This window comes from Strix uralensis, chromosome 5, assembly GCF_047716275.1.
Source record: "Strix uralensis isolate ZFMK-TIS-50842 chromosome 5, bStrUra1, whole genome shotgun sequence".
Taxonomy (NCBI): domain Eukaryota; kingdom Metazoa; phylum Chordata; class Aves; order Strigiformes; family Strigidae; genus Strix; species Strix uralensis.
Genome location: NC_133976.1, coordinates 64229305 through 64244431, shown reverse-complemented (window position 1 = coordinate 64244431; position 15127 = coordinate 64229305). Strand labels below are relative to the sequence as shown.

Sequence of the window (15127 nt, the reverse complement as noted above, 5' to 3'; positions counted from 1 at the left end):
TATAAAATGTAAGGAAGTTTAAATCAGTTTAAAAACTTAGGTCATTTTACATTTAAAATAGAAGAGAGACTTGTGCTCCTTTTTCAGACTTGCTAAATTTGACCAACAAGCAGGTCTTATCTGTGTTATTTTACACCTTGGAAGCTGAAAGTGTTTCCCACTGGAGATAACAGCGACAAGCTGAAGTGTGTTTAAGGTCACACTCTAAGAAACCTTGCAGTTCTGTTACTCATGATGTGATTTTTCTTCAGAGGTACCAGACTTCTGGCACACACTATTATTCTTCCTACTCTCTGTGAACCTGGCCCTGCAGCAGGGTAAGCATCTCCATCACAACACTAGCTTGAGTTAGAATTAGGATAAGAAGCACCTGGCTTGATCAGTCCCTTAAATTCAACTGTAAAATAGTAAATGCTTTTTTTTTCCCAACATACCTCAGGAAACATGTGTGGGACCCAATTCTGCCCTCTTTTGCACTGATGCAAATCTGGATATTCACACTGATGAACACAGAGCCACTCCAGGCTCATTGCAGCGTGACTAAAGGGGAAATCTGGACCATAGCTTCTTTGTATGGACACAAAATGAAAAGCAACCACAGATTTCCTTAGCTTAACAATACTCCATTTTGTAGGATGTTCTGAAACAATTAGAATAGCTACCACCCATTCAAAAAAAAAAAAAAAGAAAGTAAACACATAACAAAACCAAAAACTGCTATTTTGAGACACCTCTTTATGTAGGCTTTCAGTTCAGGCCAACAGCTCAGTACCTAAATTTGATCTCTGAGTGAACTCTGTAGGAGAGATACAAGTAGTACAATCCTTTGGGGTTTTTTTCTGCTGGGGAAAGGGTTGATAAAATATTACCAAAAAGGAAAAAACATAGTTCTCTGATGTTGATTTTTAGAGTCAGTCCTTGGAATCTAAACATCTTGCTAGAAACATGCCTTTCTCATACTTCTTTGACTCTTAGGTCATGCTGTAACCTCAAACCAATGCCAGTTCAGCTATCAGTGATAAAAACATTGTAAACCATGCAGACAGCAGGTCCTATTACTAGAGAGGCCCTACTCTTCCTGCTGTTAGATGCTATTTTTAGTTGTTTATGTCTAATCATTCAATTAATCATTCATGCCTAAGTCTTCTTTTTATGTCAAGAACCTACTCAAAGCAGTTTTTGTTTGTTTTATTAACTTTGCCATTTTAATTGAATGCTATTTCCCAGAAGATTCTGGGGGGGGATGGTTTCTTCCATGTTTCTTGGTTATAAGAACAACATCTAGCAACTCTTCTGTTGCTCTTGAGCAGAGTGAAGAAATTTAACAAATCATGAGAGAGATGTGTTTTTGATTGCTCCCATAATACCAACACCTCCCAATGTACCAGACACTAAATCCCAATTAGACAGCAAGTTTCTGCTGTGTTCTCAGCAAAACCCCTGCTATTCTCACACTTAGAATTTGACTTGTAAGATGAAGGAGAAAACAACAAAACAATGGTTTTATCTTTGTTGCAGCCGTTCTCCTGAATGCCACTTGATTACATGTACCTGATGCAGCATGAAAACGCTACCAGATGCGGCCCCTAACAATATAGTCATGATGTTATAGCATAGTGGATTGCATCAATTAAGGTGACAAAACTCACTTTTTCGCTAATTTAGCTTCTCCTACAGACATATTTCATCTAAATTTTCACACTACCACAATGCTAGAAATAGCTAAGCAAGCCACTTCAAAATTGTCAGGTATGTAAGTTTGGGGGCAGGGAAGGAAAGGAAGAAGAGGGCATCCCCAAGAAATAAAGGACCTGAGTTAGAGAAAAGGAAAGGCTAGATGCTGTGCGGAAGAGGGAGCAGAGGAAACTAGAGATAAAGGGATGTGTTATGCAAGCAACAGGCAGGGGTTGCAATAGAGAACAAAGCCAAAACTGTCTACAATTAATAGAAAACATTCCCCTGCAGAAGCTGGGATGTAACTCAGGAGTACATTCCCCCAGCAGCAGAAAACAGCTGTACATCTTGCCTATGTCTCGTCCCCTTCTGACATCTGATCTATGTACACGTGTACTACTGCCACCACTGATGGCATGCCAGTAGCGCTGAGAGTTCAATAACGTTGCAACCTGGATCAAAGTGCCCAGACTTCTTGATACTGTTGAAATCACCTTTTTTTTTCTTAAAAAAAAAACCCTAAACACAGAACACTCAACTTCTCCCTTCTTTGCCTTTTCAAGTTAGGAAAGAACATTGCAGAACTGTGATGAAAGAACTCTACTGTACTGAAGTTATAAAATCAAGCCCTCAAACATCGGACAATGAAAAAATTCAGGTTGTCTTTTTAACCTCCTTGATGCTAGGCATTTGGATGTATCTGCAATTATGCTATCACATGCAAATCTTTTCCAGTGACCCCTGTCTCATCTGGATATGTTCTGCTTTGGGAACACATCAGGGTGGTGAAGTGCCAGAAATACTGTCCAAAGAGCCCCCACCTGAAATTTTGTGCAACCTGGAAGATGTGAATTAAACATGTATTTGCAGGCAGCGAGAAGATGAAATCACAGTTAGGTAGCCTGAAAGCCACACTGGAGAACTAGCTGCTATCCCCACCTCTGCTACAAAGTTATTCTGTGACATCACGCAAGTGACTGGAATTTATTACTACTAGTTTCTAAATATACATCCTCACTTTCTCAATTTCCAAGATCTGCTGATGTGCTGAATGCTCACAGCTGGAACTGAAACTAAATGCTGATGCTTCCTGAATATATAATGGAAAAAATCTTGAACACTCTGGGAAAGCAGAACTTCAGTCTCTTAATATTTTAAAGACAACTTTTTTGCAATAATAGCATATACATACAACAGTATAATAAACCCTGGAAATATATTAATACGGTTAAGAATGTCACTGCAACCCTTTGAGATAGATACAAGCAGCCATGAGACACGTTTCCCTTGCTCGAAACCAGGCAAGCCATAACTGTCTTTATCTCTTAACAGGTGTGAATCAAAGATCATTTAAGTCAAAAGGTCTGGATCAGGCTAGTAAGGCTCTACTTTGACACAGAGCCAATCGCTTAAACCAAGTACAGACAAGACTGAGAGGTTTTATTTCCTTCCCCGCATATCAACACACAGAACAGCTGATACCACAGGAGTATTTTTTAGCACTCAAGAATTAGAAACTGCATGTTGTCAGTGCATTGTTATTTTTTCCAATAAGCAAAACAGCAAAATTATCCAAATCTACAAGGTCATATCTAAGAAAGTCTAGAAAAATCAGATATGGTTTTAAGCAAAAGTAAAACAAAAAGCTGACAAAATATTTGGGGGTAGTTCTTAAAATGTTGTCTTCTCTTTTAAAAAAAATAAACAAACCAGCAACTCAAGTAGTTTTGAACATCACAAGCTTGTTTCCCATTTACATTAAGAGCAGCGCTAGAGCAAGGAGTTGGTGACACAGTGGGGGATCAGTGTTCAGTGTACAAAGCAGAGCAACCAACTCTTGGACTTCAAGAAAACTAGTCCCTTTCCCCATGTTCTCCACCCACCCCTTGTGCCTTTGCTGATTTGGTATTTAGTTCTCAAAATATGGCATTCACATTCCAGTTTGAAACCTCAGCAATGTGTTCACAAACCATGAAGGCATCTGAGAAGTTACATATCTGGTAAGGCAAAGTGCCCAAGGAGTTAGAATATGCATCAGTCATTAAAAAAAAAAAAAAATTATCCCCAGTTACCGACCTCTGAACTTCTTTGGAGGATTAGCAAGGTCACCTGCCTCTGGCTGAACCACACACCGGTCATCCACTAACCTAGAAAAACAAAAGTTATTACACTTACTAAAACATGCATTTTACATCAGTGTAAATAAATGCAGAGACATACCTGTCACACCACAGATACAGAAGCTTACCCATTTAAATCAAAAAATACCTGAATAATAAGAGTTTCTAAGGTACTAAGCATAACCAAGAAAGATGATTTCTTCTATTGCACTAAATTATGACCTATGTTTCAGATCCCACTTCATTTAAATCTGGTTAAAGTCCCTTTTGTTACACCGTGTAGATTGATGTTACATGTAAAATTCTTGTTTCCTTTTGTTCGAGCCCATCAATCCTGAATCAGAAACAGTTTGTTTTTCTGCCGCTGTCAGATTTTCACAGCCATTACCCTAGGGCATAGTCCAAAATTCATCAAAATCAACAGAAAGACTCAGCCACTTAAACGAGCCCTGGTAAAAGACCTCAAAGAAAAAATGTTGGGAAGGCACACTATCCAACATGAGAAAGGACATTTAAAGCACCGTGGGTTAGCTTGGCCCTACACTTGCAAGCTGTCTTGTGCCTGCAAATTCCTGCATCCCCACTAAGAACTTTTAAGGGGATGCACAGTAAACAGCCTTCACATCAGTACAAGAATAGATGTGGATCTGCTTACACAATCAGGACATTCAGGGGGCTTTCTCCAATGACTTGCTGTTTCCTAACACTGTTTTATCTAGAATTTGAATCAGGAATCTGATAAAGCACCTTGGATTTTAGTCTTTAAACATTCTGCTATTCTTCTTCACCATTTCTCATCTTTTTCCTCTTTCCATGTGGAATTAAGGTTCACCTCCGACCAAAACTGACAGGACCACATTTTCCCTTGCTAAAATGAATAAGCATCTATTTAATCCACAACAGAAAATCTAAATAACAAATCAAATATATTTCTTACAATATTTTCAAAGTTAAATAAACAATAAAATTCAAAAATATGAATTGTTAATCTTACCACAGAACTTCCTAAACATAAATTCAGCTTCCTTTCAGGAAGCATCCTGTACATAATCTGCCTGTTTGAAACAATTATTCAGGAAAAATCACGTCTAAGGACACACTACTGCCCTGCTACTTCACGACAGTCAGGAAATTGCCAGAAAAAAAGCACAATTTGGGTTCAGCCAAATTACACCATAGATGAATTCAGTTTTCACTCAAGTTGGTGAAGGCTTTGCATTTAGCCATGAGCACAGGAAGACTGATCCCCCACGCCCGTGAATTTTCTACCTCTAGCAAACTGACTGCTGACAAGCTGTCCACTGTGGTTGCAGCTCCCAGAAACAGAAGTGGAAAGAATAAAGAATTCTGGAAGTCAGCAACTCAGATCTCATAACACACTTGGATGCAAATGTGAGGTGTCAATGAGGAAGGAGAATTGAAGTAACAGTTCCAGAAGCAGGTAGGGGACTTGCCATGGCCTTATGGAGTTGTGTTTTTAAGTCTAGGTTAGGTCAGGCTTAACAAGAACAAAGTGAGGTTTGGAAAGCAGGACTTAGGAAGAGTCATTCATGCAAGATGCCCTCTGTCTATGATCTAATGGGTCAAAGCTTCCTATAAACAGCATCTAAAACCTGGAGTCACAGAAGAAACAGGGCTGGAAAGGACCACCTTAATAGAAGCTTTGCCAAAGGATTTCAATGCCAAGAAGTACTCCCCCCTCAAAAAAATCTCTCAAAGGCCTTCTGACTGAACCCATAAGGTTTGACCCTTAAGCACAACAGGAGGACAATAATACCTTGGAAGCTGAGTGTAATTCACAAGGAACATCTTGTGTCCCTCGGTGACAACTGGTGCACCCTCGTGACAACTATAACTGGATGAAATGTGAAACTTGCATCATGGCACCACATCACTATAACAAAAGCCATATAGAAAACAAGGTGCTGTGCTGGGAAAAACGAACAAGATCCTGCACATTCTCTGAGCCAGTTAGCTGCAGTTTTCAAACATGTTAAACTTCCAAGTTCCAAAGCTCAGAAAATAGACATTTAAAAATAATATCAATCCCTTTCACTTAATCATTCTCTAAAGGCACAAAGATACAGACCATAAATGAATTCTGCAGTCATTAGGAACCAAAGACATCAGACAAAACAAAGGAGAAAGGAACTGCTGCTATTCCCATCCTATAGACACAAAATGATAGCACAGAAAGATTAATTGACATGTGGCAGGACAGACCAGAAACATCATCTCCTGAGTCCTTGCTCAGTGTCTCAACTTCTGACACCTTTGTTTCTTGCAAAGTATCTTACAACACAGGACAAAAACCTGAATAAAGTATTGCTTTGTCTATATAGCAGTCTTACAACAATTTAATCCCTGAAATTTCCATATAATTATATTCATCCTGTATTCCAGCAGTATGTCCTTCAAAGAGTTCAGTAGCTACGTGTTTACTGTGGAGCTGCTTGTTATGGTACCGCAGTGAGAGCTGCGTTGCACATTGCACCTGATGCAAGACTTCAGCCTGCTTTGTAGACTGGAACAGAAGGGCTCTTCAAACACAGACCACTTCCTCTGATACACAGTTCTACATATTCAAACCCCACTTTTCTTATGGAGTCAAAAGGCAGCTGTTGGTCTGTTACTGAAGCCTGCTAGGTGTCTGTGTTAAACAACCAGTTATTCATGACCTTTGTAACCTGCAAACAATCCATTTGAGATGTGTGAAACCGAGTAACAGGCTTGACTGAAAAAGGTCTTGGGCACCTGCAGCTTCTGTCAGACCATGGCACAGCACGTTTTAAGATCACTTGCTTGCGGGTTTGCACAGGAGGCCAAAGTGCACCAGACAAGACCTTTCTGATAAAGGCAGAAGTTATTCCATTATACCATCAAATTTGCTAGCTATTTAAATACTGATCTAAACTATTATGCCAATATTCAAGCCACTATCATCAAAGAAGCTTTGGCAAACTTCAAAGGGTTTAATTCTTCAGCTGAACTGCAGACAATACTGCTTTGTGCCCACTGTTGTCATTCAGTACCTGGCAAATACAACATGACTGCATTTCAGTTTTTCATATATAGGTGGCATGTAAATGACAAAGGAGTTTCCTGCAAATGTATGATATTATTTTATTTATTCAAGTTCTTCCCTGAACACAATAAATACCTGGTTTGTGCGCAATGCCTCCAAGTAATTGTTGCACTGCTGTAGTAATTAAGTTGTACAGTAGTTCACTGGTGTCTAAGATAAGTCATCCAAAAAGTCAAAATAATAATTAAGGCCCTGGACTTTACACATACCCCTTTGTATTCAGTAATTGCAGAATTAGGGTCTGAAAGTAACAATGTTCATGGGATTGCTTGTCTTAGATGCACAGTCATTGTCCCACTGAAGCCAGTGAAAGTTTTTTTCACTTGCTGCAGAGGAAGCAAGGGCAGCTCCTCACCATGCGGCCACATGCAGCCAACCTCAGAGACTAGCAGGTATTTAAGCCATTACGACCTTGTGCTACAGTGTACAAAGCCACATTAAACACGAATTGAAACTATATAAAGCAATGCCTAGGAGTTAAAGTGTGCTTCTCAACAGGGGCAGGGGAAAAAAGGCAGCTTTCAGCTCTCTTAGCATTAGTCAAGATAGTGCACCGTATCATGTGAAGTGGTCAAAGCATGAACCTGTACAGAGTCCTGCACCTATCTTCCTCTCCCTTCATTTTCTCCCCATCCTTTGGTGGGGTTAAATCTGTCCTTTCTCACCACATGCAAAGCCAAACATGTATAAGCATTCAGTTTAGTAATACCTTGCAGCAATGAATTCCATGTATAAGGTGGCACCTATGTAAACATATTTACAAAGTTTCAAATATAGCACCTCTCATTTTTGTTGTTTCAGTAACAAAAGGACAGGATCAACTTCTCCCAATACTATTCATCACTTGTGTTCAGAACTTGCCCAATATAAACAACTTCGAACTTCCCATACAGCTTCTAATATTGCTCTGCTCCCTGGGCACTGGGCAGAAGGAGGGAAACAATAACTTGCAGTAATTCTCACTAAATTTTTCTACTGGGTAGAGCAGCAGCCTTTGTAGGGACTTTCACTGAAATAAAGAAATCAGAATGAGTCTGTGAAGAACCAGCAGGGTTCTCACTGTGTATTTGGGGAAACAGGAGGAAGGACACACTGATGAGAGAAGCAGGACTAAGCGGTAGCAGTATAACTGATAAGGCAGGCATGTTGGCAGAAAAGACTAATGGTATCTGGGTTTACAGGTATGAATCATATATGGTGGATGAGTCTTCACATCCTACAAGCTCCGCTGATTACCCAACACAGGCTAAAGGTAAATACATCAAAGGTTTCTAGGAACTTGCAGATGTAGCGCAAGAGTCAAGGAAAAGTTGTATAGCGATTATCCTGGGGGGGGGGGGAAGTTATGGATTTCGTGAATTTTAGGGCTCTTTATAACATAAGATGCTTTTTAGATTGTCCAAGAAAGCACTCACATAATACTCATTCATCCTAGCTTTGTGCCTTCAATTTAAAAAAGTATCATCCTGAAATGTATTTTGTCTCTTCCTGCCAACAGACTTCTACTTTCCATAGCCCATATTATTAAGCAAAACAATACTTAAACAAACACAAAAGCACACAGACTCTCTCATACATGTAACTACACATACATGCCTGTATGTGCCTAACTTGTTAAAAAATACAAGACCCAGCTACTGTCATCTAACTATTATAATACACGGGGGGTAAACAGAACTCAGCTTGGTATTCTTTACACATATGTATTTCACTCCTCAAATAGCTGAATAAACCAAGTTAGAGGCAGTATCTTCAATCTAAGACAATCAGTAGCTCAACTTTTACTTTCTTAATGGTATCAACATTTCACTGACTTTCTGAGCAGCATAAGGCCTAACAGCAGCAGGAAGAGGGGGCAATGTTGACAACAGACATCAGCAAGAAGAGCTGGACATTTTAATTGTCAGTGGAGCCAAGTAATATCTTTGCTCAACATCAGCTCACAAATCATGCTGAGGTTACATCCCAAAGACACATAACCTCAACACCACCTCATGAACAAAGGAGCAGCCCTTCCTTTGCTCTTCAGGCATCCCTTCACATACACAACCTCCTTATCAGAAACACTCCTTCAGAGCACCTTCCACCCAACACAATTCTTCCCTTCGTAACTGCAGCTCTCATCTGCAAAGCCTCTCCTGAGCTCCACATATCCCAGCACACAGTAACCACTCAGGAAGAGAGGTGATGGTCATATCACTAAGCAGCCAACCAATAATGAACAATAGGTTAATAAAATTTTGCTGCCCTGGAAATCAAGCATCAAATACCTAAGTGCCAAACAATCAGGTCCACCCAGTTCTTCTCCAAGTCCACTCACTTTTCATTTCATTGAGTCTCTTATCAGGCATCTAGGTCAGCCCACTTCTTGCTTGCTTCAAGCGTTTCCTGCCAAAAATCTATAGTCATCATACCTTGCCCTTCCCAAAATGTGAGTTCATACTCCTTTTTGACTACCAGTCCCAATTCAAACGATTTACAGCTCTACGATTTAGCTCTGCTGTATGAAACTTGTCTTTTTTCCTGTCTCCTTCCTTTCCAAAGCCGATTTTTTCATCATCATCTTTTCGCATCTGCAACCTTTTAGAGTCTCCTACATTAACTCCAGCTTGCACAGAAAATAAAAAGGATTCTCCTTGTACTTACAGCAAGGCTATTAAGCCTCTGTACCATTTAGGAAGATCACACGTTAAAAATCTCTTTTGATAAATGGGAGGATCACAGTACACAATATTTTAAAAAGTGCACTACATGCTAATGAGGTGCAGCAGCACAGAGGGAGACTAGAAAGTCTGACTCCTGCCTGCCTCAAACTTTAGCAATTTTATCCTTTCCCTTCTGAACAAATTTTAATTGCTACAAACACAAAGCTTAACACAGGTTGAAATAAGCTATGAAATTAATGTCCCTACTCTGGGAAAACAAACTTCCATGCATCTAAAATATTCCAAACTTCTCTAAGTGCCTTAAACAGCAACCAAATTTCACCATAAACCATCCTCAGCATAAAACAAGAATGTGGGTGCATTTTAATCTCAGCTACACAGATCAGGAACACTCAGCCATTCTCACCATCCTGCAAAATGCTTGCACAGGTCACTTTGAATTGTATTATCAAATGCCTTGGAGACAGGAGGGCAGAGAGATACCAAGCCTATACTGGGAAACGATACAACAGCATGCAAAGAGGCAGCTCCACGTTTGCACTAACAATTGCACTAATAATCAGCCCTAAAGTTTTTTTCCTTATCTGATAGTGCATTCATATATTCTTGTAACCATACCTGCAGGCTTGCATATCGGAGAGAGGAAAAAAAAAATGCAGTTTTTGCCTGTTCAATTAAGTAATCCAGCTATAAATCCTGAATGTCACTTTGTTATTCTTTTGTATTGTATTATATCCAGTCATGCTTTTAAGCTTGTAAAAGGTTTAAAAATCTCTTTAGTAGAATTTATCCCTTTTTATAGTTACATTTACATTTAAAACATTGTGCAGATTAAAATAAATTATAAGAATAGAGTTAAAATAAATTATTACAGTAGAATAAAGCATTATTTGAAGATTACAGTGGAGGGGAGAAAACATGATTCTTCAATTTTAGTCTCAGTTTTGCAATTTTCTTGTCCTGCATAACAGGCAAGTCATTTATGCACAAGGAAAACAGTACTGAGGTTTAGCTTGGGCATACTAATTTTTGACATTTCACACAGTGAACATTCACACAGTGTTTCAAGATCCTCACATCAACACAATATACATTAAGGCACTTTTCAGTGGTGCCAAGTAGACCTATTTTCTGCTGTCAAAAGTGGACTTGGGAACCCACAATGAAAGAAGGTGTGCCAGCCCATCCCACCCAGCTCATTCCCCAGTCACACAAAGTCCTGCTTCACTTCGAAATGCTGGTACTCTGCTCCCAGGCTTGTTTTGGCTTCTGTCTCAGTACCTTTGAAAAAGAAATTACATTGCCATAAAACCAAGGAAATGTCTGATTTTTTCCTTTTTTTTTTTTTTTTCAATATGAAAATAAAACTCTATCACACAAGTATGTTGTGATAGCCTAAAGGCATTCAATAGAAGAAAATTTTGCACAAGAAAACACACTCTTTTGGATGAAATCTGTATTAAGACATTCTTTTAAAAGCTAAGAAATGGAAAGGATAAAATGAGTATTAGGAAAGCTTTCTGAAAGCAGTAGTGGCTTGCAGAACATAGGCCCACTAATAAAATGCATCACCTGGGAGATTGGACAATTTTTCCATTATTAACATTTTCTTTTTTGGGTGAAATCTTGACTGTCTTTCAACTTACTGGCAAAATTTCCACTGATGTCTCTGAGTCCAAGATTTCACCCTAATAATCCTACCCTTCCCAGAAGTGCACTGCAGGGTGAAACATCATTTAAATAAGCAGCAGTGTCAGCACTGAGTGCACGGCTATATTGGAGACTATTCAGGAGGGAACCCACCACTGCCACCAATCAGTGAGCTCACCACTGCCAAAACAAGCTCCCCTGAAGATGGGGTGGCAAATGGCATTCTGGTGGCCTCATTTCAGCGATGTAAGCATGAGGTGTCTAGCTCAAATTCATCAGCTAATACCCTTTTTCAGTCAAGATTGAGACACAGGCATCTCATAGCAACGTACTCTAGGGAAAATGTGTAAGACAGGAGGATGAAAAACATCCTCCGGGTACACCCTTCCTCTCTCCCTTGTCTATTGGCTACTTGTATAACTTTTCAGATGACTAAACTTTGGCAGAATGTGTTAAGTGAGACCCCCCGACCACCTCAGGATGGAGGTAGTAGCATTCTGAAAGGCTTTCCTCCTAGTTCAACCTGAACACCTGGCAATTTTTCCTGTGCCTGGCTGAGACACAATCAGGTGGACCTGGTTGAGATATTCCTCCTATCCCCATCCACCTTCCTTCTGTGCACCGCGCAACAAAAGAAGACTGGTAACCCTGCACTTGTACACACTCACTGCTAGGTTTCCAACAACCAGAGAAAAAGGTTATGGTAACATGCCTACACATAGGGTACAAAGAATACGCATCTCGTGAGGTCTGCAAAGTGTTTTGTTTAAAAGATAGACAGCATGACCCACAGTATATATTCAAGGGTGAGGATTTTTATGCTGATGCAGTCTGTCTCAAAAGATTCCAGCCACTGAGGTGTTGTGGAACAAAAGAGAAAAATCTTCCTTCAATTTTGATTAAGCTCACTCAAATATTGACCACAAGGACAGTTGTGAAGGACAGTTTTAGTTAATTGTACACTAAATGAAGAAGGTAAAGAAATTATTACAATTTTGTTAAAACTGGAAATTTGATCATTTCAAGACAAGACTTTAAGAAGTGGGAGACTGTAGAAGTGAACATATGTATTAAAATATTGTGGTTCATGAGCATATTATCACACATTAAAATCCAAAAACATCATCATCTGCTCATCAGCTGTTCAACAGTCTATCTGAAGTATTATCCCACATACAGCACTCAGTGGAGGCTTTATATTCATGTTCTTCAGGGCACAGGCCACATACCATAAATGTCCATGATAATCTCCAAATATTCCCTTTATTTATTTTAGGAGCACCTGAGGTGTCCTTCATCACAAGTCCAATCTAACTTCTGCAGCTCTTCTACTTAATCCTTATTCCAACTAGCTATATATTGAATGCAAATACTGGAACAAGTCTAGGATTTCGCCCAATACAAACACGATGCTTCCTTAGAAGTAGATCAAAAAAATCAAGATTAAACACGTAACTTTAACTCTGCTGGCTTACACATTACAACTACCCATAACAGGTCTGTCACTCAGCTCTCCCAATGTAAAAAAGCATGGACAAAGTAGAATAACTAGGTATATTGACATAACACACATTAGAAACACTGACACTGTGACCACTGTTTAACTAAAAATGGGATTTTCAGGACTATGCAAGCCTGCATCTTTACGTGAATTTTAGGCATGTAGTTCACTAATAAGTCCCTATCAGACTGAGTAGCTTAAATTTATATAGTACATAGTGACTTCAGAAAAAAGGTCCTATTAATAGCATCACTGGTCTCAAAATCAAGTAGACATGCAGAACTCATCGCACAGTTACCCGTTCAGCCAGACAGCAAATCAAAGCCAGTGGTAGATAGAAAATAATCACGATCAAAAGAAATTCTACATTCAGCTTACACCAGAAGAATCTGTGCTTTTTGCTCAGCTTTGTCTATAGCTATGTTGCTACACTGAACATTCAACATTGCTACGTTGAACATTCACTTGAAAAGACTGTCTCCAAGAACTATGTGCTAATGAAAGGAATTGGAAAGGCTCAATTTGCCACTGTTAACACAATTTAATGAAAACAGAGAGAAAGGTTTATCCTGAAAAATACTGTTGAGAAATGCCAGTATCTGTCCAGTGATCAAAAAGTGACTTCATGAACAAAAATAGCAATGAAGGCACTCACACCTACACATCAAAACAGCAATAATTATTGTGTAAAGGAAGCATAAGCAATAGGAGAGAATTAGGAAATTTATATTTGACTAAAATAGCATAATGTAAAAATATTGTTGTTTAAGTAGAGAAACCAGCCTCAAATGCTACTGTAAGGTCTCTAATGAACCTCAACAATTTCTGGGACATTAACATGTATCTGGACAAACACATACATACACACAAATTATCAATCCTGCAAACACAACTTGGAATCTAGATCCTGGAAATCACACTAAATTCCTTCTCCATTTTGTAACATAAACAGTAATAATCCGGCAGACCAACCGATGTCCCACTATGTTAAAAATGTGCATGGAAAACATTTCTTAATCAAAATGCTGTCATTTTACACATTTTGTAGTGCTTATTTCACACAGCAATGGCAAATCTTATATGATTTTTTGCTAAAGTTAAAAAAAAATCCCCTTTTTTAGATAATACAGATACTAAAATATTCTATATTACAACCTTTGTTATATGTCAGAATACCAAATGAAGAAAGGAATTGCCTCATTTCAGAGGCCTGTAAACGGTGACAAGTCCTGAGCTAGTGTGAACGTGTGTAATTCCACTTAAGTTAGTCAAACAGCACTTTTCTACAGCAGCTAAGCATCTGACCCAGTGCTTTTTATATTCATTCTTTAGTGTACCTTCCTTTAGGTGCCCCAGAGGCCGTCTTCAAGGCCAACCAGCACTATTGTGCCACCACAACCATGGAGCACAACATGGGCCCCCACCAGCCACGGCCCCCTTCCATGTGGTGTGCTATATCCTGGCATCAGGGACAAACCTGGGCTTTACACTGGGAACACCAACCTTCCCCAACCACCTCCTTGCTGAGGCAGCACTCTCGAAGTACACGGCTGCCTGGTTTTGTATTCAAATAAAAGTAGACATCTCTCAGTTTAACAATGTAACTATCAGCAAGTTTGTACCCAATGTGTAATTCAGCTCCCAAAATCCTGCTGCTGGTTTCAGGGTTTACTTCTGCCTCCAGGGACAATGACGTGGTTTGCAGGAATTCACTGAACAAGGTCTGCTCACCCTTTGATACATGTCCAGCTCGCACTGATGGTAATGAGAATTATGCATAGTTATTAAAGGGTAGGAGAGAACTTCACATCAACATATGTTTCAATTCTCTCAACAAAAGATTTTAGGTTTTTTTATTCTCATTTTGCAATGATAAATGTTTACAAATTTCTGCAGCTGGGCCACGTATTTTTGCATATTCTCTTTGCTTTTCTGTTTCTTCTGCAAGTTAAAAAAATACCTTTCAAACAAAAACCAGCTGCAAAATTACAGTGACTCTATTTACTTGTTTTTAAACTGAGCAGAGACAGTTTCCTACCAGGAGAGATCATTTTGGAAGCTTTTCCAGATTCTCTCGAAGCTGCTTTCCCAGTTGCTGGGAGCAGCTCTTGGAGCTTTTTGCCACACCTACACCCAACCTGTACACGCTACACATACCAGCGCTAAGCAGCAATCTGAAGAGGAAGTGCTTGGGAATGCTCCTGCCACAGGGGAACGAGTTGGGAAGCAGGTGAGTCAAGAAACAGCAGCCATAAGGAAGATGGCAAAATAGCAGCTTCTGTGCAGGTCTACGGGCAAAGGTGGAAAAAAAGCCAATTCATTGCTGCGCTGCTTCTGTGAACCTTTCATAACTAGCATTTTAAAATGGAAAAATGCCATAACACACAGGTTCAAACCTCAAAACTGCTTCAGACCTTTCTCAAATTGACCA

The 15127-nt window shown here is 39.4% G+C and overlaps 1 protein-coding gene across 5 annotated transcripts in view; it reads right to left on the bottom strand.

The window, feature by feature from the left end:
- Positions 1-15127, bottom strand: part of ITPR2 (inositol 1,4,5-trisphosphate receptor type 2) — a 283724-nt gene that overhangs the window by 247728 nt on the left and 20869 nt on the right. For 3 of the 5 annotated variants that reach the window (XM_074871358.1, XM_074871355.1, XM_074871356.1), the window contains exon 2: positions 3751-3821. The exons of 1 other annotated variant lie outside the window; for it this stretch is intronic. In XM_074871358.1, coding sequence (XP_074727459.1) covers positions 3751-3821 — 71 coding nt within the window. Of the gene's footprint in view, positions 1-3750; positions 3822-8689; positions 8713-15127 lie in introns of all 5 variants that reach the window. One more of the 5 variants, XM_074871359.1, reaches the window with a different exon arrangement.